Genomic DNA, 25,403 nt, shown 5'->3' with positions numbered 1-25,403 from the left:
TGCTGCAGCAATCCCTTCTACCAGGTAAAACCGCTGGGACAGCCTGAATTCAGCCAGATTCCATTGAAATGCCATGGTTCTACTGGAAACCAAGGCATCAGACAGATTTTAGATTTGAGGTTACCAGTCAAGACAGCTCTTCAGTATGATTAGCAAGTTCATAAACTGTTTTAGCATAACAGTTAAGAATCTATTCCTCTTTTCACCCCACCTGCAGCAAACCAGAGCTGTTATCTGCCAGGTACAGCCCTCTAGTGCCTAGTGTGGTTCTGGCACCCACCAGCTGCAAGTTCTTCTCCTCACTGTAGCGCTGCCCTCCTGAACACCGACCCAACAAACCCTCCTCAGACCCTGTAGCTGCAGCCACACTAAGGCTTTTGCCAGAAGGGCTGTATGACCCATAAAGGTTTCCATAATGGCTACTTTTTTGGAGGGAGGCAAAAGGATGTCTCCTGGTCAGCCAGCTCCTGTGAAGTACTTTAATGGAACAACACAGACTCACAACCCAGGGCTTGCAGACCTCAGTTTCTGAATAAAATAATGGAAAGAGCATATTCGAGTGCTGCATGACTACCTTTTAGTGCCTCTATAATATGCAAGGAACCAAGGCGACAAAGATAAGCAGGCAGTCAAGATTTGTTCATTGTTCTCTTGAACTTTCAGCGTCAAAGAAGGCAGTGCGAAGGCTTGCCAAAAGGTCATGATCCATCCCATGCAACAGGGCTATACATTAAGTCTTTTCAGAAAATAGTTTCAACAGTTCTCTCAAACTGTTCCCTTCTCCCCACTCCACAATGAAATAATTGAAAGTGTGATCTTACCCTAGAAAAATCGAAGTGTGGCTCATACTGCCCTCCCATTCCATAGTTGGCAACCTACAGCGTGGAAGAAGGAAGCATAAACATCCACTGAACTGCGAGTGACTGCTGCAGAAGGCAGCATTTGCTCTCAGAGGTCCAAAACATGCTTTGAGAAACTATCTTGCCACAAAGTGCTGTTATCTAAAGCACACTTAATTTCTCTTTAGATTGCCAGAAATGAGGTACGTGGATGAGAAACAATTTAAGTGCTCTTTCCCTTTCATAGTTTAAGTGTTTCACTGAGAGTATTTCTCAGTACCAAACATTTCTCAGTGGCAGCACTCAACTTATCATTACAACAGCATGTTTAACATGAATTAGCAGCAATAGTTTTACCACGCTTTTGCTCCTTCCTCTGAAGAGGAAGGAGCCAAGTGCATGTATTTCTCTAGTATGTGTGTCCAAACCAGGAGATGCACAGCCTAGAGTTAGATTGTGTGTCACTCATGTACGATCTGTTACATACACATGCCCATCCAGGAGCACAGAAGGCTCAGAGTGGCTTAAAAACACTGCTTTGCTTACTTTACTTAAGATCACATAACTTATGGTTCAGTTACTCTGAGGCTGCACTTCACCTGTCTCCAAGATCACTACACAGTTACCTGGTTTCTGTGGATAGCCATTAATCAACAGCACTTCAATCAGGCTCTAAACCAGGAATTTAAGGAGCATGGAGGAAGAGAAGCAGTAAGGTACAGCTATTCTGGCAGTGCTGTATCACTCCCACACCCTTCCCTCCTCCCAACAGCCAGCCAAAGACCAGACTTCACATGAGAACACAGCAGGACAATGAAAAATATTTAGGTCTTTGAAAGGTTCACCTAGGAAGGAGGTTCAACTTTTGCAAACTTGAAAATAAGTGGCAGACATTTCCCTCAAAACAAACTGGTAAATCACAGATTCCTGCACAAAGTTACCTTCTATTTCTTTGATATCTCCACCCTTCTCCGCCTGGCACACGGTGGGAAAACCATCTACCTGATGGGTCCTTACAGCTGGCAGCACCCCACACACACCTTACCTACTCCGTGCGCTTAGTCAGTGGAGTACAGAACCCCTAAGAGGGGCTGGGTAAGAGCCAGCCCATGCTTACATCTGCATAAACACCAGACCACCCTGACCAGCAGCTAATTTTACCAGGACGAAGCCTGCCAAGACAAGTGTACCAACCTGCAATAGTTCGGCTGTTTTCACTGTTAACCCTGTGATCTGCTGCATTCGTTGATTCACCTTGGCCACAACAGGATCATCATCTTCCTCCAACCATGAGCTAGGATAAAGGGAAGGATTGAAACATGTTATTCATTTTGGAACACCAACCACAACGACCCATTTCCCAAGGCAGAACAATTCTTCTGCCCTCAGTCAGATGGCTAAGAGAGCCATTTACCATGCATTTGTTGTGCAAGCTTTTGCTACATGCAAAGCACTTCATGTTTTCAGCTGTAGGCAACAGATGACAGCTGTTAAGCACAAAAATCTTAAAGCTAAACTCTTCTCAACTCTTACCTTTTTGATACCCTGTAGCTAGCCACTGTAAGGACACCGGTTTTGGGATCACGGACTGTGGCTCGTGCCAGCTGTGTGAAAAAAATCCCAAGGGGGAAGAAACACATCAATTACAGGTTAGAAAAAGCTTTTCTCTCACCTTAGCCAAAAATCAACACCCAATTTGTCCAACTTCAATAAGTTCAACTGGATGAAAGTTTAGCTCCAACCTAGAGTTTGTTCCGATTTCATGCTAGAACAGTACACAGAAACACAAGTGCAATCCATCACCTGCATTTGATTCTGGAAAACGAATTTGACCAACTGCACAAGCCATGATATTCATTAAATCCACGGTACTGCTTGCTGAACAGGTTTTGAAGGTACTTTTTTAAACAGCTGGAGTCAATATTAGCAAGAGGGAACAACAACAAAAGTTAACAATGTATGAAGTCCAAGTTCTTGGCAAAGAGAAAATCATTGGATACTCCATAAATTTAATCAGCCTGCTTCTCATGTGGACTTAAAAAACCTAACCTCGTTCTTAAATGAAAAATAAGAAGTGAAAGCTTTTACAGACTGTATTACAGAGCATGGGGCAGGCAAACCCACAGTGGTAGAAAACTCCCGAGGGCAACTCTTGACATTACTGTGCTCAGATTTTTCCAGTTGGAAGGTGCCTGGAACATCTAATTCACAGAGACAGTTTGAGATGATGTTACTACATTGTGAAGGTGACTCCGCAAAAGCACAGTTCACCTATACATTTTAAACAGTGAGTAATGGATCATCACCCTTAGGCCACATCACCATAGTTGTAGGAAAAACACAGAACTTGGCAAGACTGGTCAGATTTGCTGCGGTGTCAAAGTGATAGACTACTGCTGGCGTAACACAACAGGTCACTTCGGTTTCATACTTACAGCTGAGAACAAGAACTGGGACAGTCCTTTCTTTGACTGTAAACTCAGACCACATTTAAATTTAACTCCTGCAAACCACAAACGCTTTAAATCATGCCTCCTTCCTTCCACTTAATTATAGGTCACAGAAAGCCTTTCTATTTGCATTTTTTTTCAGAGCATGCAGTCATTATTTCCTTCGTTTTTTCCTCAAATAAGTCTCCAGCCAGCTTTACAATCCATGTCAGCTGTCTTGTCCCCTATACAAGCGTTCTTGGCACAGCTGTTCCTGTAATTCTGAGTCACTGTTATTTTGTTCCAGATTTCTCCTTCATAAATCATAACAGAAGAGCCAGGCTGACTGATGTTGTTCTTTACTTGTACAATGGAGCATAGCTTTTAGGATATGATTTCGCTTCCCAACTTTTCATTCCACTGCCATTTCCAAGCTTGTGTATGCTTGCTTGATTTCTGCACCTACCATTTGATCTAAATAAATCAGAACTAAAATAAGCTTGGCTACATCCATATTATTCCATATCTCCTCTGTATGACACACTTCTCTTCCTGATAGGCAGGCTTCTTCACTTAACTCATGCAATCTATACCTCACTTGGTACAGCCCAGTGATAAATGTGAGGCTTCCCCTCTCAAGGTGGAGGAAGCAGCCTTATAACGGGCATTTGTTGGCTTTCAAGAATCATCGTAACATGCTGGATTGGTCAGAGGCTTCACCCAGTCTTCCTCTTAGAGTCTACGCTTAGTTTAGCATGCACTCCATTGGCTTTTCCTGCTGAAATCCTATAGCACTGAGTTCAAACATACTCAAGTGTCTCCCTCTGTGCCATATTTTTGGCTGTTAGGCATGCCTGTATTGCAGGTAGCATCCAGAACTTCAGGAATAAGGTTTTCAGACCTGTCCCAATGCTATCCACACCAATGAAGTTAAGAATTTTCTTGATCCTTCCCAGTCAGCTCTGATGTATTGCCTGAAAAGTTGGAAGTACATTTTGGAACTGGAGTACAAGTGACTGCATTTTACAAAACAAGCATGAAAACCAACTTGAATACAGCCACTCTCAATCACGCACAGATGTTGTTCCTCTACAAAACAAAAAATATTGGCAAGCGTAAACTGCAGATAATGTTAAAGTGCTTGGACCCAAAAGTAGAAATTTCTTGCAAATGCACTTTAAAACAAAGGAAGTGCTCATCTTTCTGAGCCCAAAACTAACATACTACTTCAGAGTTCTGTCTGAAAGCTTCCATGATTGCTAACTAAAATTTCCTGACTGAAATTAAGCTGTATTTATTACGGACCATCTTGTCACAGGACTTGCATTTTCCATTCTTTCAGTAGTACTGCAGAATTTAAAGCTATTCCTACAGCTGAGCTATAGACAGATTTAGAAGAAAATAACTTAAGAAAACAGTTGGGTTTTTTAATTGAAAACTTACATCTGAATCTTTTAACTACAATACGTACCTACTCTTACAGGGACTGATCTCAGTTCTACACTACATAGATTATATGAAGAATTCCTCTGACATTAGTAACATAAGAAAAACCTCAGTGAGCAAGACTTAAGACTTTCCGTAAAAAACTTTGAACCTTATGTTCAACTTCAAACCAAAAGGGAAAACCAACCAAAAAAATTAATAGCTGCCTTATTTAGCATGTGCTTAATTTGATAAAACAGATTAAGTGATATGCTCTATTTGAATGTTTCCATTTTATCTGAAGCTCTTGAAGTTTTATAGTATGATGTAATAGGAAAAACTCTCCATTTATGGAGGTGAGAGTCCTCATCGAGACAGGAGTGTTCTGCCAACACTCCCATAGCTGGCTGGTAGTCATAGTCGTCCAGCTTCAAACATCCCAAATTATTAGTGTTCTTCGGGAGCATCAGTTTCTCAGTTTCTAACTAGATATTTATGTTTACATTTAGAAGCACATACAGAAGGGTAATTCTTGACTGGAATTTTAGTACCACATTTCACAGCAGTAGGCAGAAGAGTGCTAAAATGAACCATTGGTCTATAAAAATAGAAGTGTTTAGTTTCACATGCTTGTCAGACCTAACAGAAAAGTAAGGTGTAGCATCTACTACTGACCTCCACTGCCACACTTTTTTTGCCAGAAAGGAAACAGTTAGACAGGAAATTCCACCTCCAGAAAAGTCAGACGAGATAATTATCAGCTTTGCATTAGGTAGCTGCTTTTTTATTGTGTGCAGAGTCACAAGAACTCACACCATGGGTAACACGTATTGCATCAAAACTAGGGTTACCACTCAAAGCTGCTGCTTTAAGAGTAGGATTTACACTTAGCATACTGAAGCCATCACATCCATTTTTCTGCTGCCCAACAGACAGCTATCTATGTGGAAAAAAATCAGATCTGAAGTGCTCTGGGAGAATGACTGCACTGTGCGTTCGTCCTTACAAGTACCCCGTTCTTCCCAAGTCCCAGATTGGGAATTACTTAAGAGCACAAATGATTTTTCCACTCCGTGTTAACTGTATCACATTATTCCCAGTGAGCTGTGTGGCTTCAGGAGAACACTGCAGTTCCACTTGTGGATGCACCATGGCATCTAAAGCGCCTGCCTCTGTGCAGGCCTAGACTATGGTTTAAAGTAGAAGCAGCAGATTCCAGGTTACCCGAAGCAAAAAAACCCAACAAACTTCTAGATATCCTTTAGCACAACTTTTAAAAGTATCCCATTGTTTCTTCCCACTTCTGTTGGGATTTGGGCTTTTTAAATTTTGTTTTGAAGTTCGGCTCCATTTCAAAAGGCAGACTTAAGGTATATTGGTCACCTACTCCTATCACTGTAAGCCACTCAGTCACCTACCTTTTCAGGTCTAGTCCTTGGTTTCCTAAGAGGTTTCTAAGCCGTTTACCAAGAACTTTGCATAATTAAGCGCACAGTGCATAAACATGTTCAGGAGCCTGGGCTTTAAGGTCCTACATCACCAGGCAGTTTGGAAACCGTTCCCCTTAGGCTCACAGCTGCAGTGTATCATCTGTAGTATGAAACCAGATCTTTCAAATCCTTTGCCTAGTCTCAGCTAAAAGATATTAAAGCATAGAAGTAGCAGTGATTAGTGAGACAGAAGAGGGGAAACTTACTCTTGGCTTAGCTAGTTGTTTAATTTTCTCAATTTCTTCATCAGACATGACATCATAGTATCGTACAATATGAGGGCTATCCCATTCATCTTCTTCCTTAAAGGGAGCTATGAGCAGATGGGGGTTTCTGTTTCCATCGTGGTACCTACAAAACAGCCTTTTCTGTCTTCGAGGCGTCTGAAACAAAGCGCCAAACAAAACATTGTTTGCTCAACCACTTTTCATGAACTTAAAACAGGCAAGGCAAAAAAAGCTTCATTCCACAAACACTGTAAAAGCCGTCAGCTGACTTGCAAATTTAAGAGGAAGCAAGCGCGAGTGATTCTGCAATTTACTGCAAATAAAAAACAACATATGCCACTTAACATACCACTGAGCAACGTCTGAAACACTAACCTTCAGGAGCTTAAATCATAATAGGAGACAGATTAAGCAAATAACTACACAAACATCAAGCTGTAAAAAAAAAAGCCTGGTTCTTATAATTAAGACTATGTAGATGGAATAATTTGATTCCTTTCCCTGTGCTGAGAATTAAAGCCACATTTGTTGAGAGGTACCAGCAACTGGTTGGTCAAAAATAGTCACCCCAGAAGGATGTGTCTAAGATGTAAAAGGGAAGGAATAACGTGATTCTAAGTGTGGCAAAGCATAGCCAGTTCTCAGTGGAAAAAGCCTCCTAGTTTATCTGTCCAGCAGGCATTTGAAATGGCTGTGTAGACAGACTGAGGAGAATCAATTTTCAACAACCTTTAAGAGGTACAGCTGAGAACCGGTTTTCTCTCTAGGATTTACAGCTAAAGATAGAGAGGCCAAGACATAAGGTACAAATCTCAGCCTGGACAGAACTACTTTTTTTCCTCTTTCTTAAAAAAACAGCTTCACAGAAGGAAAAACTTAACATGTCCCACCACGCTTGATCACTCTTATGCAAAGGCAGCATTGTAAGGGAATTCTTGCCTTTCTCTTACCATTTTTACCCCTTCACCTCTGCAAAGGGCCTCATAGATATCACGCTCTGGCAAGTAGTCAAGAGGCCTCTCGTAGGCACCACTTTGCACCACTGGTTCTGTTGTTGTCGTGGTCTTATTTATTGACTTCTCTTTCTCCTCCTCCTCTCTCTCCTTCTCCAGCAACTTCTCAAAGTACCGCAGATTACTGCCTGCTCTCTCATGAGTACTGTCTTCATTGGGAAAAGAAGAGACAGAACCAGTGACCTGTGCATCTCAGGAACTGTTAATACAAACAAGTCTTTGTAGAGAGACAGCAATAACTCTCCCCTTCTTAAGGCATTATCAGGCAACCAAGGCATCGGCTCCAGTCTGCACTGAAAACCAGCACTGGGAACTTTCTGTCTTTGCAGGGGGGAGGTAGGCAGAGTCTGCAAAAGAATCTTTTCTGGAAGGAATGCCAAGAGACAGTAGGGTTTTTAGTCTTCACATCTCTCCTTTTCTCTCAACTTTTCTCCCCAGTGCTTATCCTGGGTAGAAACTCAGAGAGCTCATCAGCAGAGATCAAGCTGGTCTACTTGTCACAGCCCTGCTCTCCACCCTTGTTCTCATCTGCGCTGCACAAGCGTGCTTGAACCAAGGACTGCAGAGTGCCAGACAGACTTGAGTCCCAAAGACCTCCTCCAGCCGGGAAGCTCAGAGGTGTGCATTACCACTTAACAGCCCACCCACAGCATCCGTCTCTAGAGGTCTGTAACAGGTTTATGCAGGAGGTATCCTGGATCACTAGCATCATTGGACCTATCATTAGTGATTTATTAGCCATGTTGGTATGAATCGATAAACATCGTCAATAGATCTTTGCCCAGCATAACTAAGAAAGAACAATTCCCTGTTCACCAATGTTTCTGGACACTAACCAGCACCTAGAATAGTTTCTTTTCCTTCTGGCCCTCCCAAGCTTATTGTGTTGATCTTATGGAACTAACCCAGAAGGCCACTGAAGTAACTGCTCACGAGAGCGTAGGCTAGTAGTGGCCAGATAAGGAAGTCGAGCCCAGAGCAGAGGAAGCTGCTGCTCCCAGAGGGGACTGCCAAGTCTGTTCCACTGTTTGGTGCTGATAAGGATTTGCATTCTGCTATCAGTGCCAAACCCTACTGCAGCGGGAGCGAGATTCAATACATACTCATATTCTTATAAATTTTAATCTACAAATTCCAATGTCTGCAGAAATTAGACTAACACATATTTTCAAATATGTGTTCACCCACACTCAGGATGCAGCTAACATCTAAACTAAGAACAACAGCTGATTAAAAAACCATACAAATATATCACACAGTAGATGTTAACTCTAACTGGGGAGGATAAACCTTTCCAATGCATGAAGCAGGCAAAGTTGGATAGGAAGCAATGCCTTATTTGCTTACTCAAGAGAAAGCTAGAAACAGACCAGAGATAAAAGGAGTATTTTGAAACTCAATCTGTTCTGAGTATTCAGAAATAAATACTTTAAGATTTCAGGCAAAGTATTCTTCTGGTATCAGAGAGTACCTGCACAGAGGAATAAAGACAAGTATGTGGAGTCAGGAGGACTTTACAGAAGATACAGCACTCTGCCTAAGTCTGTCACAGCCTTGATCTCCACTTGAGACAATCCAGGCTTTAACCATTACCAAACACACCATCTCAGTACAGCAAAGCAAAGCACACAGGTACTGCAGACACACACACATTTCATCTTTGGGTAATAACAGCATGGGGTATAAGATACCTGGTTAAAGATACTTCATGTATAAGTAGACTGTTTGGGGGTTTCCCCCCCCAGGACCTACATTTATCATAAGTCATCTGGCAGGAGATCCTTCCAGCCAGCTCTCCAATACGTATGGGCCATGACTGTTCTTGGCTCTGTTGCTGGCAACACTCCCCAGCACTAGAATAGCAGGTCTTTTGTTCTTACCAAGTGATATCAGACGTCTGGTAAGCTCCATGGCTCTGTGTAAATCCCCAAACTGGAAAACAGCATAGCTGAGATAATCTAGGATCTCCACTTTGCTGACTGTTGTATCCTGCCCCTCATCATGTTGTTTTAAGGCTTGTTCCATCCAGAGTACTGTGTGATAGTAGTCTCCATCGTTGTAAGCAGTCTTCCCCATACCAAAGCAGTCACCTACTGTCAAGGAGGATCTATATTTTGTTCCTAAAACAAAAAGATAGCTTTAAACAATCCACACAGAAGCATCTTTGCCTTCAAATGCATGGGGCACATTGAGGAATATCTGTAAATGCACACCTTTATCATCCAAAAAGGCTTCTAAAAGACAATGCTTTGACAATATTTTAGGTTCTGTAGCAAATTGATTACCTTCAGAATTAAAGATTACATTCTATCATAGTTCCTTTGGAAACCAAAAGAAGTTTAACATAAAAATTACAGTATTAAGCTATTGCATTTTCTGCAGTAGACAGAGCAGACTAACAGCTTAACAGATTTTACTGAACCTACAAATTAACACTGTTAAATGATCAGAGAAGCCTGACTATATTCAGAGCTAGCTTGTTTACTCGCTTCTGGAGATGTATATTTGTGCATAGACAAGCTGATTGTTATTTAGACAAACTGGGTATCCATTTGACTGTAACTGTGCACTGATTTCTGGCTGCTCCAGCTCAGCAGATGCACAGATAAGACTCAATTCTAAGTCCATTGTCAATAACCCACATATAATAACTAATATAATAACTAAAACTGTTTTCTCAGCTCATCTAGCCACACATGAAGACTATTCGGTTGGTAAACAGTGCATTGCTAGCAACCATAAAGTCTCTCAAGCAGCAGCAACAAACATTTATCAGGATTCAGCTGCCAAAGCACTGAAACATCCCAATATATCTATGTACTTTCCAAAACATCTCTGGCAAAAACTGTTAATCCCCATTTCACAGATAGAGCAGGAGCAAAGTTATTCAACCAAAGCTTCACTGGAAGCCCACAGCAAACAAGAACAGAGCCAGGCTATGTAAGAGCCATCAGAGCAATGAGCTGTGGAGCAGCTCCTGCTCTTGGTTTCTAAGTTATTTGGCACAGGAAGTACCCATGGTATTTGCTTACACAGCACAAAAAGTACATCATCCTTTGTTGTTTTCATATAGCAATTATAAAAACAGCATTTTCTTGTAAAGTAATACTAATTTAAACAAACACTACTTGAGCTGGTCACTGCAGACCATGGGTCCTTGGCTTGGGTGGGAACAACCTCAAGGTTGTTCTCAAAGTGTTGAAGTAGGTATGTCCTCAAGCATCTGAGCCACATGGACCCTCAGCACCACAGTCCTTCCTCCCTGCTGAAAAAGGGCCTTTGGAGAGTGTTTGAGGATATTGCCACTTCCTTCCTTTTAACACAGAGGAGACCTTTGTACATTTACCTGGCAAGTTTCCTCGAGAGAGAGTTTCAGGATCCAGTTTGTACGTGTCCTGCAGACGCATTAGAGCCTTCGCAGCTCCCGTCTCATCTTCTTCAGTCGGGAAAAACTGACGCTGAATTGTAAGATTTGCAATAAAGCCTTTGTAGTAAAAGGGAAAGATGTTAGTTCCAGAGTTTGAATAAATATCAGAACCAGATTAACACAGAAGAAACATCTGCTTTGTTTTGGGAATTAAGATTCAAATAATCCAGATTTAAAGCCTCTTATTAGGCTCTAAAGTTATAAAAACATTGTTTTCTGTCCCATTTTGAGAAATACAGCCCACGAGCAAAAGATAAAGGATAAATAACTAAACCTCTCAGTCTTCTTGTGCCACACAATTACAAAAGTACAATATGAATCTAGTGATCTTCATTTTCCAGTAACATCTCTTTCTAGCATGAAAACTTAATAGCTTTCATGAGTTCTCTTGCAATACCCACAGAGACAAGTGCAGATTGTTGTGCTGGACAATATTTTCAGACTCTGTACTCCAACCTGTAAAGCCATAAGAGCTTTTCAAATCTCAGCTCAAGGGACAGAGACTTCGATCCAGGATGCCCTATGTAGGGGTAGGACTTTACTCAGTAAAAGGCTTTTAAGCCTGACAAAGCCAGGTGACATATTAGAAATAAAATTAAATGCACTACATAAACATATCAAGGTTACACAACAGGTTGGTTGGGCAGAAGTGGGGGCAATCAACTGAAGGAAAGCCACCCAGTCATTGCCAGTCATGCAGCAAGAGAACTAGAAAAGGAAACCTTTAGAAAAAGAATTAATGACAGAAGTACTCAATAGAATTGAGTATTTTATTTCCATCTAGGATGACTATTCCAAAAGGCAATAAAAGTCTTGGCTGAAAAAAAACTTCCAAGTACCTAAACTAGCATATGCAGAGTAGAAAAGGGAAAACATGCAGTGTTCTGCCTGAAAAACACAGCCTCTTCTCCCTTACTTTTAAGGTGTCCAGTAAAAATAAACACACATTTAAAAAAGCTATGGAAGCAAATCCAGGCAGACACTCTGACAATATGATGCAAAAGCAAAGATTACTGAAAACATTTGATATAGAAGGATGGGTTTACAGACAGTAATTGTATATTATCCTGTTATCAACAGACTATATCATCTGCCAACCGTTACTGCTGGGGCTGATACAAATCCCTTCACCAATTCAGTATGGGTCTCATATTTTGATTCTTAAGTCTCACCTATTGATCAACATGGTTAAAAAACATCAATTGCCAAGAGAAGCAGCAGGCTGGGAAAGCAGATGGGTAAGTTTTATATAAAAGGAACATAAAGCTCAAGACTAGGCATAAAACAACACAGCTGATGGCTTTCGGATATCCTATTCTCCGCGTTGCCCCAAACAGCACAAGCCAAACAACATGTAACAGCCTGAGACAGGTAACAGTTTTTGAGTGGACAGATGTGCTTCAGTGGCAAGTTTTACTCACTTGGGTAATTAGTAACCAAGAGGCCAGTCATTTAATTTATGATTCAAACAAACTTGGCAATGATATTTAAGCCACAGCTGAGTTTGCAGCTTTCCGGAATACAAGGAGAAGCAACTGCTGTAAGGCTACCTCCTACCAATACCTTCTCCCCTCTAACTCCTTACCATTTGTCGTATCCTGAAGAACCAGGTTTTCCAATTCCAGCCAGTCCGTATTTAAACGCTTCACCAGCTTATATGCATTTACGGGATGTGCCAGATACCCTTCTGGATCAGAGGCTGATTTGCTAGTCAGGACATCCATTTTTTCAGCCCAGCTGGAACAAAAAATGTACATCTTGGTCTGAGAACAGTTTATGAAGGCACGTCTTCCTTCTTAAGTCATCCTCATTACACAGCTAGAATCAATTTATAGCTGCTTTTGCCATCATAACCAGCTTTCAAGCTTTCAGCTTCACAAGGATGAAGTGAAGCACAAGTGATTTTTTTAAAATTATAATAGCCTTTTTCTTTTAAAAGGGATTTGTTTGCCTGCTTGCTATTTTAAACCTTACTACAGTAGACATGCATCTCACTTGCTATGAATCTCACATGCATCTCACTTGCTTAGCCATCAATTTTCAGCATATCACACCTCCAAAAATAGTGATATATAGAATGCAGTTACTGTGAGTGTCATTTATCTATCTCAGTAAAAATACAAGCATAAATAAAACACTAAGAGCTTTTTAGCTTTATGGAAACTAAACCATAAGCTTTGATTTTCAGACTGGAAGCCCTCAGACAGCGTGGTGGCAGTGCTGTCAGTCACCTAGATTGCACTGCTGGTCAGCATCAAAGCAGTGGTGGGAAACCTCACCCTCTGCATTACAGTACGTTTGAACTGCCAACTACCTTGCTGATGCTACAGTGAAAATTTTCTGTTGCCCTTCATATCACTCCTTAACACAAACATCTGGCCAAGCTGTGTGTTCTTCTCTCCAGTACTCAGTAGGAAGAAAACACTGCTGAGAAGCTTCTAATATTTATTTTGCAAAGTAGTAAATACTGTCAAGTCCTAGTCTCTTTATGCACATCACAACGTGCTTTTGAATAATAAACACATCTCTGGAGCTAACAGACAAAACACTGAAAAGTGTTATCACATTCAAATGATAACATTTACCAGGTCTGTTAGAAAGCATATGCCTCATACATTAGCAGGGCACGAGGGCTCCAATACTGCCACAGTGGTAGAATACTCTTGCTTATAAATACACCAAAATACCAGTCAACTGAAAATTTAACATATTAAAAAAAAAAAACACTTGCATGTGTCAGTCTGACAAAATAATTTTTTTGAAAAAGACCAGTTTATACATAGATCAAACTAACATTCTCTTTAACAATACGTGGAGTGCTTCTTGTCAAAAGGGCAGCTTTTCAAGAAATGAACATTTGTGTATATAAATGACAAGGAATTCACATCATTTCACTACTCCACAGCCCCGTCCCCACCCTATACCCCCAAAGGGAGATCAAAGTGCCACATGGAGCCTGGAGTTTAGAAATCCTTTGGAAAGCATGGCTCCATTTACAGGCACTCGACTCTCCTGAACTTGGACCTCATTTAGACTATTCTAGTGTCACGCCCTACTAGATACTACTCTCAGCTAGATAAGTATTAACAGCCTTCCTAAGGGACACAGAAAATATCCGTTGTCAGCAAGAGCCTTTCAAATGATCTAAGCAATCAGGATAACGTCCGAGATGTGCTGTAGCCAGGGCGCTGACTGAAGCGGAGGCAGAGGAGACCTATCCCCGTGAGCAAAGCCAACACGGGAAGGGAGCTGGGGAGCCGGTGTGTGCCCCACTCCACTATACAACCGGCACACTTTGCTGTTGTTTCACAGCATCAGCACTGCTTACAACAGGTAGCACAGAGCACTGGTACTCAGAGGTGTTTAATTCACATGGACAAGGCTCCTCTGACATGACCAGCGTCTTCTCCACGGGAAGACTGTGATGGTACAAGGACAGGGAAAGTGGGGAGAGCCCAGCAGACGACAGCTGCTAAACAAGCAAAGTCTAAATGATATCTGAAGCAGGGCCCCCACCGTGCAGGTTTATGGGAATAAATTACAGCCAAGTTAGTACCTATGGTCTCACTGTGATTATCTACTAAGGAAAGACTGACAAGATCTACCAGCAGAGTGGCAACAGAAAGGTGTGGAGTAATTCAACACAACGGATTAGCCATTTTGTCACCCTTCATTAGACAAACCTCTCCCCCTACCTTTTGATCTGAGAGAGCTTGTTCTCTTCTACTCGGATATATTCCTTTAAAGACTGTACCAAGTCCTTCTCTGCATAAATCAGGTCTGTCATTTGACCTAAAAACAGAGTACGAGCAAACGTTAATCAGACCAAAAACCGTAACAGTTTCCAGCAGCACAGAAGACAGACTTTAGATGCTCTAGGGCTACTAAAGCCACCACAAAGAACAGACAAATTAAGGGTGTGCACTTCAATGCCTGTAAACCACAAAAGCTATTATACATACACGTCTGGCATTCAAATGCTTCAAGGGGCTTTTAAAATCCCAATTTCAATGGCTCATGTAGCTTCACTGTGACCCTTCCACTGCCTCTGAATTACTTTCAGTATTAGAATTATATGCCAGATGATCAAAAGAAAGGTTTGACATTAATACAGCTATTAAGTGAAAGCAACAAAAGATCCAAACAGTTGCCAAGGCATCTGTTCTACATATGGATACAGATTAGGTCACACTAATAAAGTATTAGTCTAACTATTGGCATCACTTAAAATTACAGCTTTTCAATATGGGTAACTGTGGAAACACAACCTAACATTAAGTAGAGAGGAATTTCAGACTAATGTTTATAGACTGACACATACACACACACTCTCTCCTGATTAGTGTTAGTGGAAACTGCTAGCATGTCAGTCCTGATTGCCATGACAAACTTTGCTTTTCAGACACCAAACACTGTAAGACCGGATGAGATTTATAAATGCACCCACAGCTTTAGTTTTGGCATTCCAAAGTAATTATTAATGAGGCATGATTAAGCAGATGGAAGTCAGCAGGCTGTGCTATTTTCAGTCGGAGTTAGGAAAGGTTCAGGAACAGGTAAGCATAAAGAAAAGGGTGATCCATCACAGTAACTTTGTACAAAAAGCTACTTAACTTCGGGGGGGGGGGGGGGGGGAAAAAAGACAACCACGTAATACACGTGGAGGTAACTACTGTACGGGAGCACATGCTGGAGTTTGGTATGAAACACCACTCTGCCTTGCTCTGAGCCATTCCACAGTGGTGCAAAATAAACCACCGAGAGTTTTGAGTTTTACCATTCAGAACCACAGCTCCACTAAGCTCAAAGCATATTCTGCAGAAGAGTCAGATGTAGTTAAATCAAGCTCTATTATCCCCGTGGGGGCAAATTCCCCACACTATTCCACAGGAAAACATTAGGCTAAGTCACAGCAGAAAACTCTGTGCTTATTTTCAGGCTCTACCACAATCATACATGGTTGTATCACAGTATTAGAACAAAAGAACTAAATTGACATAAAAATTAATCTATTTTCAGGATTTACTCAGGTCTTGCAAAACACACATAAGGTAAAGGGGATACTATTTTTCCTGCCAACACCTAACTCCAGCTTTTTAAGAATACAGAAGATTTCATGTTCTGTGCAAGAAAATATTTCACATATTTATCACTTAAATTCTTCTCATAAATCAAATTCAAGACTAAGCTTTTTAGCACAAGGTTTGTGCTGTGTTTAATACAACAGGTGCACAATTCTTAATAAAACAGAGGCACCGTCTTATTTTACTGACAGTCCCCAGAGAAGCTTGTATCATGTTGGTCAAAGTCCTAATTTACCCAACCGCAACAAATTGCGCTGATGCAAGACGTGCAATGCAGAATAGCATCAGGGATGCAGGAGAGTAGCTTTTCCTAATGCAGACAGTGTTTGATAGGGCCATATGAAGAAAGCCACATGCTTCAACTGTAAGCTTTAACAGTTTTGGCAATCATATTAACTACATCACCACATCGTGCATTGGTTCTTTCCATACCTATGGAGGTGAAGAACTCTGCTTCTGTGTGCCGGATCAAGAAAATACAGGTAAAGAACACCAACTGCAGCCAGGGCTTCATCTTCCTGATAGCTCAAATCTGTAACAAATTAAAAGGAAAACAAGGAGTAAAAATTATCTTACTTGTGAGAAAACCCCAAGGCATTAATCTTCATCTTCAATCATTTCACCCTCATGAAAATAATTTACATCCTTGAAAGACTGAATTCTAATCAGTAAAGCTTGAAAAAAAAAGTCATCCTCAACCAGAGGCTGTTAGTTAACTATCTCAAATGCCATCTGGTATACTCTGGGATTTAGATGGAAGACACTGCAGCCCATGGAAGGCCCACATGACAGAGGTAATGGAAGCAATACATTTGGAACAAGATCTTCTGCAAAGGCAGTTCAACACCTTCTACTTCATGCATAATTATAGCTGGAAAATAGGAGAGTATACAAAGTTGTATTATCTTCCAATAATAATAAAGATCTAAATTAAATGGTCAGACTTGTAGCATGCTGTAAAACTCAGTTATGTAAAAACTGTCTAGAAATACAAATAGTGAGAAAGCCAAATAGAGAAATATAGCTTTTTCTAGTGTGGAAGTGGCAGCGACGGTTGGAAAAGTTGAAAGTGAAATTTCCAACTCTGCTTATTCGAGATGCATCATCCCGACATATTGGCCTCTGGGCACAGCCCTCATGACTCCTGTATTTCAAAGTCTGTGAGGCTTAAAACCCTCAAGATGGGGGCTGAGAGCAGACAGTTGCATTTCTAAGAGCACCGCCCACTGAGGGCATGGCAGGGAACACCAGTCTGAGCAGACATGCGGACAAGGTAGCAGACAAGTGAAGTAAGGGATGCAAGGTCAGTACAGAAGAGCCTCCTGGGAGCTGTAACTCTCCTGGTAAATCTGATGGCCAGGACTGCCTCTTCCAGGGAATTTATGAGGAGCCTGCATGCACTTGGATCAGCCCACAGCTCACTCCAGAGCTGCCTGTTCACCGAGCAGGAGCAGCCACCACAGCCAGCCCTCACGTACCAGCACCGCTGCTCAGCAAACACCCACGCACGCAGTGTCAAAAGGAAGACGACAACTGTTCACCTTAATCCAAGAACCAATTATTTTTCTTACCCATTGTAACTGGGTAAACTGGTGGGTGGAAGTGGCCACTTGCAACCTGCTCTTACTCCAAATACACTGAATATGCAGCTCTGGGGAAAAATGGAATCACTTCAGTCTGATGAGAAAGGTGGATGGAAGGAAGAAGGGAAAATACACGGGACATCCTACAAATTTCAAGCAATGCAGCAAGTGGGAAGGTATTAAAACAAAATAATTCTGGAACAACTCTAGCTCATTGTTCCCTTGGGTTCCACATATCTGCCTGCACATGAGACAGAAGGTGAAAGATGGATATCACCCTTTACTTCTGGGGCTGTCAAGCCCACAGCACGATAAAAGCCCTCACCCTCAGCCAAGCTCACCGGTGCCACAGACATAACACCAAACATACCACCAATGATACCACCATCACTAAGAACATTAGAAATGGCTCTGTTCTCCGCTCTGTATTATCATGTGGCAAGATGATTGTTTTTACATTATTCTTTTGATTGCTTTTAAAGACTACATGACAATCAGAAACATTTACCACAACAGTTTGCAAGCGTGAGCAAGCAGGAAAATGTCTCACAGCATCATAATAAGTCGTCTCCTCTCTCTCTTCTGTTTCTCACCCCCCTGCAAACCACATATTCCCAAACTGCTTGTTGAAGTTAGTTCAAACTAGTACATGGGTAATCCGAGAACTGAGTAAAGCTGAATGAATGGTACCACGCAGAGGTCTGCCAATACAAAAAGCCACAGTAAGTGATGTAGCAGAAAGCACGGCAAGTCAAGAGCACTTGGGAAGTACATTAATTTGGATATATTAAGCCACAACTGTCCATCTGTATAATCTGTTGCCATTTCATGGAGTGGTTTTTTGGACGCACAACACAGCCTGGCAAAACAATTACAAGGGAATTTTCCAGTTAAAACACCACAACTCTACATTCTCCGCCCTACACCTCCCCACCATGTTCTCTCATGGCTGAGGATATCTGCCAAAAAGAACGCTCACTACAGCTAGCAGCTTGTCTTTATAGCACATCTTTAACAGCTTTGCCATCCTACTCAGGTTTACTTGAGTCAATAAACAGAAATCTCAGTAAATAGAGAAATCAGCTCTTGCTTGAACAAGCAGGACACCTGGCTGCAGGGTTTTCAAACTGTTTGTACACATTCTTTTCACAGCTGTTACTTAGAAAACCAGCACAAATAATGAATTACAGGAGGCTGAACATAATGTTATAACCACATTCCTGGACAGCACGAGCATGTGTGCTTACACACATGTACACATGCCCACCCCACCACAGCTAAACCATCTGCTAACAAAGAGGGTAAGAGAGGCAGAAGACACATTAGCACTTCCTACCTCAATAATTGAGACAAATGTTTATAATGAGTTTTATTCAAACAGAGAATGGAAGAACTTAGTTGCATAGGAATGCCAGATATGAAGTCTGTGTAGGACAAACACTGCCTACCTTCCTGGCTTTTTTCCAACAGCATCTTCAAATGACGAACCCATTACATTGGGCAGGTGAATTTAGGATCTCCTTTTTACTTAATACTTTGCTCCTTTCCTTCCCTTAAACATGCCCAGCCAGCAGAGCTAAAAAGCCAACCAAATGGATATTGTACAAACACTTCTGTAGGAGCATAAGACCTCAATGAATCATTGCTCCCACTGGAAAGAGTGCTGTCAGAGAGCACTGGCAAAAGGAAAAAGAGGTTCCTCTAGACAAAATAGACCAGGATGGAATTTTTCTCCGCAAGTTAGACTGAATTCTTTATTTAATAAGCTCTCTAAAAATTCTTAATCAAGAAGATAGAAAAACGTGGACCTGACCTATAAAAGAAAGTTACCTGCACGTCTACCCAGGTTATCAGTTTCTCATCCACTCTGAATTTCATATCCAGTCATGGGGGATTCAGGCCAGCTCCCACACAAACCAAAGGGAGGACTTTTTTCAGGTCAGAAGAGGAAACAAATACCTTTTACTCATCCGGTCCCTCTAGGGCTCCTACTTCTGATCAAACTGATAGGCTGCAGTCTCCTTTGTACACCACAGAACAAGAGCATGACGCTCTGAGCCTCCCTTTACACATCTACCCACATATGCTGAAGCCAGAGGGACTAAAAACCATGAGCCCCTTCTCCCCCTCTTCACCCCACAAAGAAGCCTCAGCAAGCACCATTCGGTTGGCACAACGGTGTACAAGAGGACTCAATTTGCGTTCTGCAGCTTTTTAATTAAATAGTAGTAGCACATACAATAGGTAACTGGAGATGCAAGTTGCACTCTCTCATGGCTGATCATTCCCTCCTGATGTCAGTTTTCATTCCCAGATAAGGGTGTGCTCAGAAGAACAAAACAAGTCAGAAGAAACTCTTCAATTGCCTTCAAAACAGGGACTAACAAAAGCAAGTCCTTCACCCAGGCTCCAAATTTGTACAGACTTTCTACACAGAAGAATTAAACTAAGCGGAACCCACATAAGACTAGTCCACATAATTTAAATAAAAGTCACATCCCTTGTCATTGCTTATTACGGCCAGAATGTGACTCCTGCTGTATTGTGAGCTCTCATTTGGATCACATGAACTCCAGAAAACACCCACAGTATTCTTCCACCCCACCACGTAGACATGGTGGCACTGCCTTTGCTATCAGACTTCTCCAGGGGAGTCTGGAACTGAGGTGTGATTGAGCTGCTCCAAACTGCTGCTGGCAAGGTCACGTCTCTTTCCAAAGACTAGGTGGGGGGAAAAAAGTTTCCAGGGGTTATTTTCAGCCCCTGTGAATGCATTTCTTTCTAAGTCTATATTTCAATCTCCAATCCACAAAACTCAGATGACATTACCTCACAGCCACTCCAAGATAGTTCACATTCAAGATAACGATGCAATCGGGTAACAGCTAGAACAGGTATAACCAATAGCTCAAAAGTGAAGAGAGCACTAAGGGTGTGATACTTCATTGATCTATATGAAATTACAGTCAAAAACCTGTGTACTGTCACCAGACTGCCAACTCACTGCTTTAGGATGTTATCAATGCTGAGCACAGACAGCAGCAGAAGTCACTACTCTGTCAGTGTCTTAGGTCATAAGACATTCTCTGCAACATGTTTCCTTCACGACAAATTTGAACTACTCCTAACAAACCTAGTTTTCTATTTCTTCCAGATTTTTGGTTGGTTGTTTTTCCCCCCAGACCATATAGTAATTGTTTCTTCCAAGCAATTGGACTGCTGTTCCATTCTTACATGCCTATAGCCACACTTTGCTACAAGGGAATAGTTTGCGAGACAAAGTATCATAACTAGACACTGTCAAAGTCTGATTAAAATACCATTTTTCTGAACCATCACAATGCAACAAGTTACAAGCTGATGACACAAACAAGGGTTACAGCTTGTCTCCTCTTCCCTGCTTGCCTATGTTATTAAAAACACCTGGAAAATCACTGCTAAAACAGCTGCTTCCACATTGTAGCTAAATTTAAAGTATCATGGTGAAATCTAACAAGCAGATCACTACTTCAAAGTCATCTCAGGCCACAGATGGCTTCTTGGTGCATCTACAGCTGAGGCCCACATGCCAGGCTCTGAAGAATGGTCCATCCTCAAACAGCAATTTGAGGTTGGACTCTTGGATGAGACAGGTTTGTCTGGGGCTTCTCCAAACACCAGTGCCTTCCACCCACTGTCTTATTGCTTGCAGACACAGCAAGAAGTACTGAACTGACTGCACAGCTGGCTTCATCCCTCTTCCCCTCCACAAACAACTGAGCTTCAAGAGGCGGCAACAACTTGCTATCAAATATTGATGGCTGTAGATAAGGCTGGTTATATTTCAGTGGAAAATAGGACAACAAAAAACTGCAAGATTGCTTACACACTTATTTAGAGCCAAAAAATGGGCTGAAGTGTAAAGAGATCTTCAGGATGTTGCCAAGGAAGAGCCTCTCTCAATACCTCTGTAAGAGGAGCAGCCATGAAAAACGTCCAGCTCGTAGCTGCATTTCAAGTCTTGCAGATTAGCCTGACACATTACAGCAGCTACAAAACTATTCAAAAAATACTAAATAGTAAGGAAACACGTTAATTTTGTCCTAAGAAAGCAAATCTTCACCATTTCAAGACTTTGAAACAACTAATTCAGAGCAAAAATTCATTATCCAAGTGAACTCAGATGCTCCAACACTCAGCCACTCCGCTGACCCAAAGAACTTTGGATTTAAATGCCTGTCAGTGCCCCACCCAGACCGCTCTGTCATATCTCAAACCTCACATCAGGATTCCTGACACTGCCAGCGCAGCATGCATTTAATTACCTTGCTACAAATAGCTAGCTCTCAGTCATACCCAGGGAGACAGACCAGGCATTGCTGCCCTTCAATATTTGGTGCCTCCTCACAAGTAACTTGTCTTCATCATCAAATCACTGCTTCCCAGCTCCCTCCTCCAGTACACATTGGATTTACTGCTCAAAGCAGCTTATGCCAACATCACTACCTTTCTTGCCAAAGGGCTTAATGTGCATCTGAAAACAATTATAATTGCCTAGCAAATAATACAACATGATTGCTTTGTATTTTTCAGGGCAAGCCAAAATAAAAGGAAGAAAAGCTGTTCATATGCACACATTAAGAAGGATACAGCACATTCATGCAAAACTGCATGCATTTCTTCTAACATAGAACGGCTTGTGTTATCCTTCGTTATAACCACTTTAGAAGCTACAAGCATTTTGATTAGTTCCCAAGTTTTTATACCATAGCAAAGAATATTTCTTCAGCACTCCAGCAGGCAAAAAAATTCACGCTAGTCTAAGGCACAGCAAATCTGCCCGCATCTTACTCCGCAGCATCTGCAAGCTCATCCCATATGAAATGGGATAGTCAAATCCCACACCATCAGTGAAGATAGCAAGATTGCATGCTTTTTCCACCGGAGCTTATTTTTCAGCATTAGAATTTATACTGTGTTTTACTGTGCAAAGCCCACAATTTTAGTACATCATGATACTTAACCTTCCATATGCTCATACAGCATTAAAAAAAATTCCTGTTCAGAAAGAAGGGGTTTTTATATAAAAATGGTCTACCATCAGTGAACTGTTTCTTTCAATTAATATCAGCAATTTAATTAAAATCAGACATTATCTCAGAGGTACGGGGGCTGAATCTATTCTAAGATCACCCTAGGACATACCCCCTAACATACTCTGCATTCTCGTTTCTCAGATATATAGAGAATCATACACATAAATCAGAACCAGTCATAAGAAAAATATCTATGTTTATAGCTTGCTTCTTTGGAAGTTTGCCAATATGCACAGCATGGAAATTATAAACAGACTAGATTCCTGACTTAAACCTAGAATGAAAATTTTGTTATACTAAATGGTAAATCATGCTCCCTCTGCTGTTACTGTCTTTGAAATACATAATAATACTCTGGGATCATACTTCCTGCACTGGGAAGTGCTATATTAAAAAAATGGATCTTGAGAAATTATGACATATGCAAGAAGCAAAATTCTTGTCTGGTAGTGTCATAGCAATGCCATTTACAACTGTAGAATTATGTTCTGCATGTAAAACATGAGTGGTAGTTATTGATCACTACATATATTTACAACATACCTGCAGGCTGATTTCCTAGGTCCTTAATGCCAGAAAGCGGAAGTATTACCCCGGTAAAGACGGCTGCAGTGGCCTTTCAGCTCAGCTTCACCCTCACAGAGCACCTATAAAGTTAAGGGTCAAAGAGTTTTGTTACAAAACTGTCTTCTGGGAAAGCCTAAATTCAGCACTTACTCCTGAGGAACAGGGGTGATTACTGGCTAGGAGTAACAAACACCACAGTGCCAGACAGCTTCAAACACAGCCTTTATTTACACATCCTCTTTCCTCCTAGGTTATAAGGACATTCTTTGTTGCTCAAAATAAAGTTATGGCTGTCTGGTCAAAAGCACGTTTTGCATTACTATGACATAGAGAGCTATCGTCCCCCAGCTGAGCTGCAGTAACACCCTGGGTAGTGCCTTCAGCTTTCACACCAGCCTGCCCTCCACCTCACCTGCACAACCCTTTTCCACCAAGGCTTCAACTACCGCACCAGTCACCCGCCACTGCCTGCGCTCCTCTGGCTCATCACCCCAGCTCAGCTGTGCATCTCTGTGCCTTGACAAAAAACAAGGACAAGCTTTTTTTTTTTTTGAAAACAAATCTCAGGTTAAACCAAAATGACGTAGGAGTAGAACAAGCAGGTTTTGAACACCTCTATGAAGGTTAAGACATCGTTTGCTCTGGAAGCAGCATGCAGGCAGTCAATGCAGCTGACACGCTGCAATCTTTGTAAGTTCTGCGGTGTATCAGTCATATCTGATATGAGGGGCAAGGAAAAGGGGAATCAGCCCTTCTACTCTTTTCGTGATAAGACTTCTCACGCGTTTACAAACACCCGATGATTTTTGGAAGCGCCGCTTTCGGCTTTGCCCCAGCCCAGCTGCAGTGCCCGGCCGAGGCCCGCAGCCGCCCCTCACTAACCCCGCCGGCAAACCCCGCACCGAGGCGCTGAGCCGCCCGGGACCGCGGAGCCCGAGCAGCGCGGAGGGAGCCCCCGGGGGCCGGCCGAGCACTTCACCGCGGCTCGTCACAGCTGGATCCCCGCTTCCAGTCAGCTGCCCTCCGGCTGCCCTAAACGCGTACCCGGCCTGACCCCCCAACCCCGCCGCCGGGCTGAGCTCGCCGCTCTCCTCACAGCGGCCCCGGGGAAGCCCCGCAGGCGGGACTGCCGCGACTTCAGGGGGCTGCGGCACTGGGCGCGGCTCGCTCCCGCTCCGCGGCCCCTCAGCGCTGGGCGGCGGCTTCACAGGCTGCCGTGCCGTGCCCTCCCCGCCCGCGCCCCCTCTCACCGGCAGCATGCAGCCCCTCTCGGCGCGCTTCTAGAACCGCCCCGGCCCTTCCAGCCGCGCCACCGCCCGCCCGGCTGCCCCGCCCCCGGCCCCGCTCCTATTGAGCCGCCGCCACGTTTGAAGCCCCGCCCCCGTCCCCGCCCCTCCTGCCGTAATGCCGCGAGTAGCGGCGCACAAACGGCCCCTCGGCCCCGCCCCTCCCGCGATCACCTCAGGGCCCTGAGGCGCGGCCGTGGGGCCGGGCCCGGCCTGGGAGCGGTGTGTTTCCCCGTTAAAAGCGGATTCCACAGAGAGATTAACCACCAGCTGTAAATCCTGTTTGCTTTCTAAAATCTGCCCGCCTGGCTCTGAAAGCCTTCCCTGCGGGCTCGCCGCTCCTGCCACTCCGGCACCACCCGCACTGCCGCTGAGCCAGCGTGAGTTGGGGTATCTCCATTGCCCAACGTCTCCTCATCAGCCTTAGGCAGCTGGTCATCTCATACGGAGAAAGAAAATGCTGTTTAAAAGGGATATATCTCATGACTGGAATGCGACAGGAACGTACAGGCAGGGTGTGACAGATTAAGGAAGGAACGGCTGGTCTTCATGTGGCCACAGGCGGCCTGGGCCCTGCCGTGGAACGGCCTGGGCCCCTGCTGTGGATCGTGGGGTCACGGCACACCTTCGGGCGAGGACGGACTCCAGGGCTGAGGCATGGACAGAGCTGAAACAAAGCCAGAGAAGATCCTTTCCCCAGCTCTCTGGGAACATCTCATCTAATTTCTTTCCCCCACACAAGCCAGTATTCACACCAATTCGGAGCGACCATCGTGATTACCAATCATCGTAACAATTACCTTAGCCAAAAATAAGAATAATTTTTCAATATTAGAGTCAGAAACCAAATCAGACCATACAAGACACCAAGAACAAGCTATCTCTTGCTTTCCAGATTCAGTCCACCATTACAAGTCCATTTGCTGAACAGAGATCTAGCGAAATGTGACTGAAAAGG

At 42.8% G+C, this 25,403-nt stretch overlaps 1 protein-coding gene across 5 annotated transcripts in view; it reads right to left on the bottom strand.

The window, feature by feature from the left end:
* The window catches only part of P4HA2 (prolyl 4-hydroxylase subunit alpha 2), a 30,238-nt gene extending 5,760 nt beyond the window's left edge, over nucleotides 1-24,478 (bottom strand). For 4 of the 5 annotated variants that reach the window (XR_008579305.1, XR_008579304.1, XM_054842037.1 and 1 more), the window contains exons 1-12: nucleotides 24,410-24,478; nucleotides 23,136-23,239; nucleotides 16,367-16,466; nucleotides 14,546-14,642; nucleotides 12,436-12,587; nucleotides 10,770-10,907; nucleotides 9,304-9,543; nucleotides 7,361-7,572; nucleotides 6,390-6,566; nucleotides 2,373-2,443; nucleotides 2,034-2,133; nucleotides 822-875 (exon numbers count right to left, since the gene is read on the bottom strand). Coding sequence is in view for 3 of the 5 variants with exons in the window: in XM_054842037.1 (XP_054698012.1) it covers nucleotides 822-875; nucleotides 2,034-2,133; nucleotides 2,373-2,443; nucleotides 6,390-6,566; nucleotides 7,361-7,572; nucleotides 9,304-9,543; nucleotides 10,770-10,907; nucleotides 12,436-12,587; nucleotides 14,546-14,642; nucleotides 16,367-16,448 (1,323 nt within the window). In the remaining 2 variants the exon portion in view is untranslated. The remainder of the gene's footprint in view (nucleotides 1-821; nucleotides 876-2,033; nucleotides 2,134-2,372; nucleotides 2,444-6,389; nucleotides 6,567-7,360; nucleotides 7,573-9,303; nucleotides 9,544-10,769; nucleotides 10,908-12,435; nucleotides 12,588-14,545; nucleotides 14,643-16,366; nucleotides 16,467-23,135; nucleotides 23,240-24,409) is intronic. The other variant, XM_054842039.1, reaches the window with a different exon arrangement.
* Nucleotides 24,479-25,403: the final 925 nt, after the last annotated feature.

This window comes from Grus americana, chromosome 14 (genome assembly GCF_028858705.1).
Source record: "Grus americana isolate bGruAme1 chromosome 14, bGruAme1.mat, whole genome shotgun sequence".
Taxonomy (NCBI): Eukaryota; Metazoa; Chordata; class Aves; order Gruiformes; family Gruidae; genus Grus; species Grus americana.
Note: the sequence above shows the minus strand (reverse complement) of the source record. Positions and strands in the feature narration are given on the sequence as shown.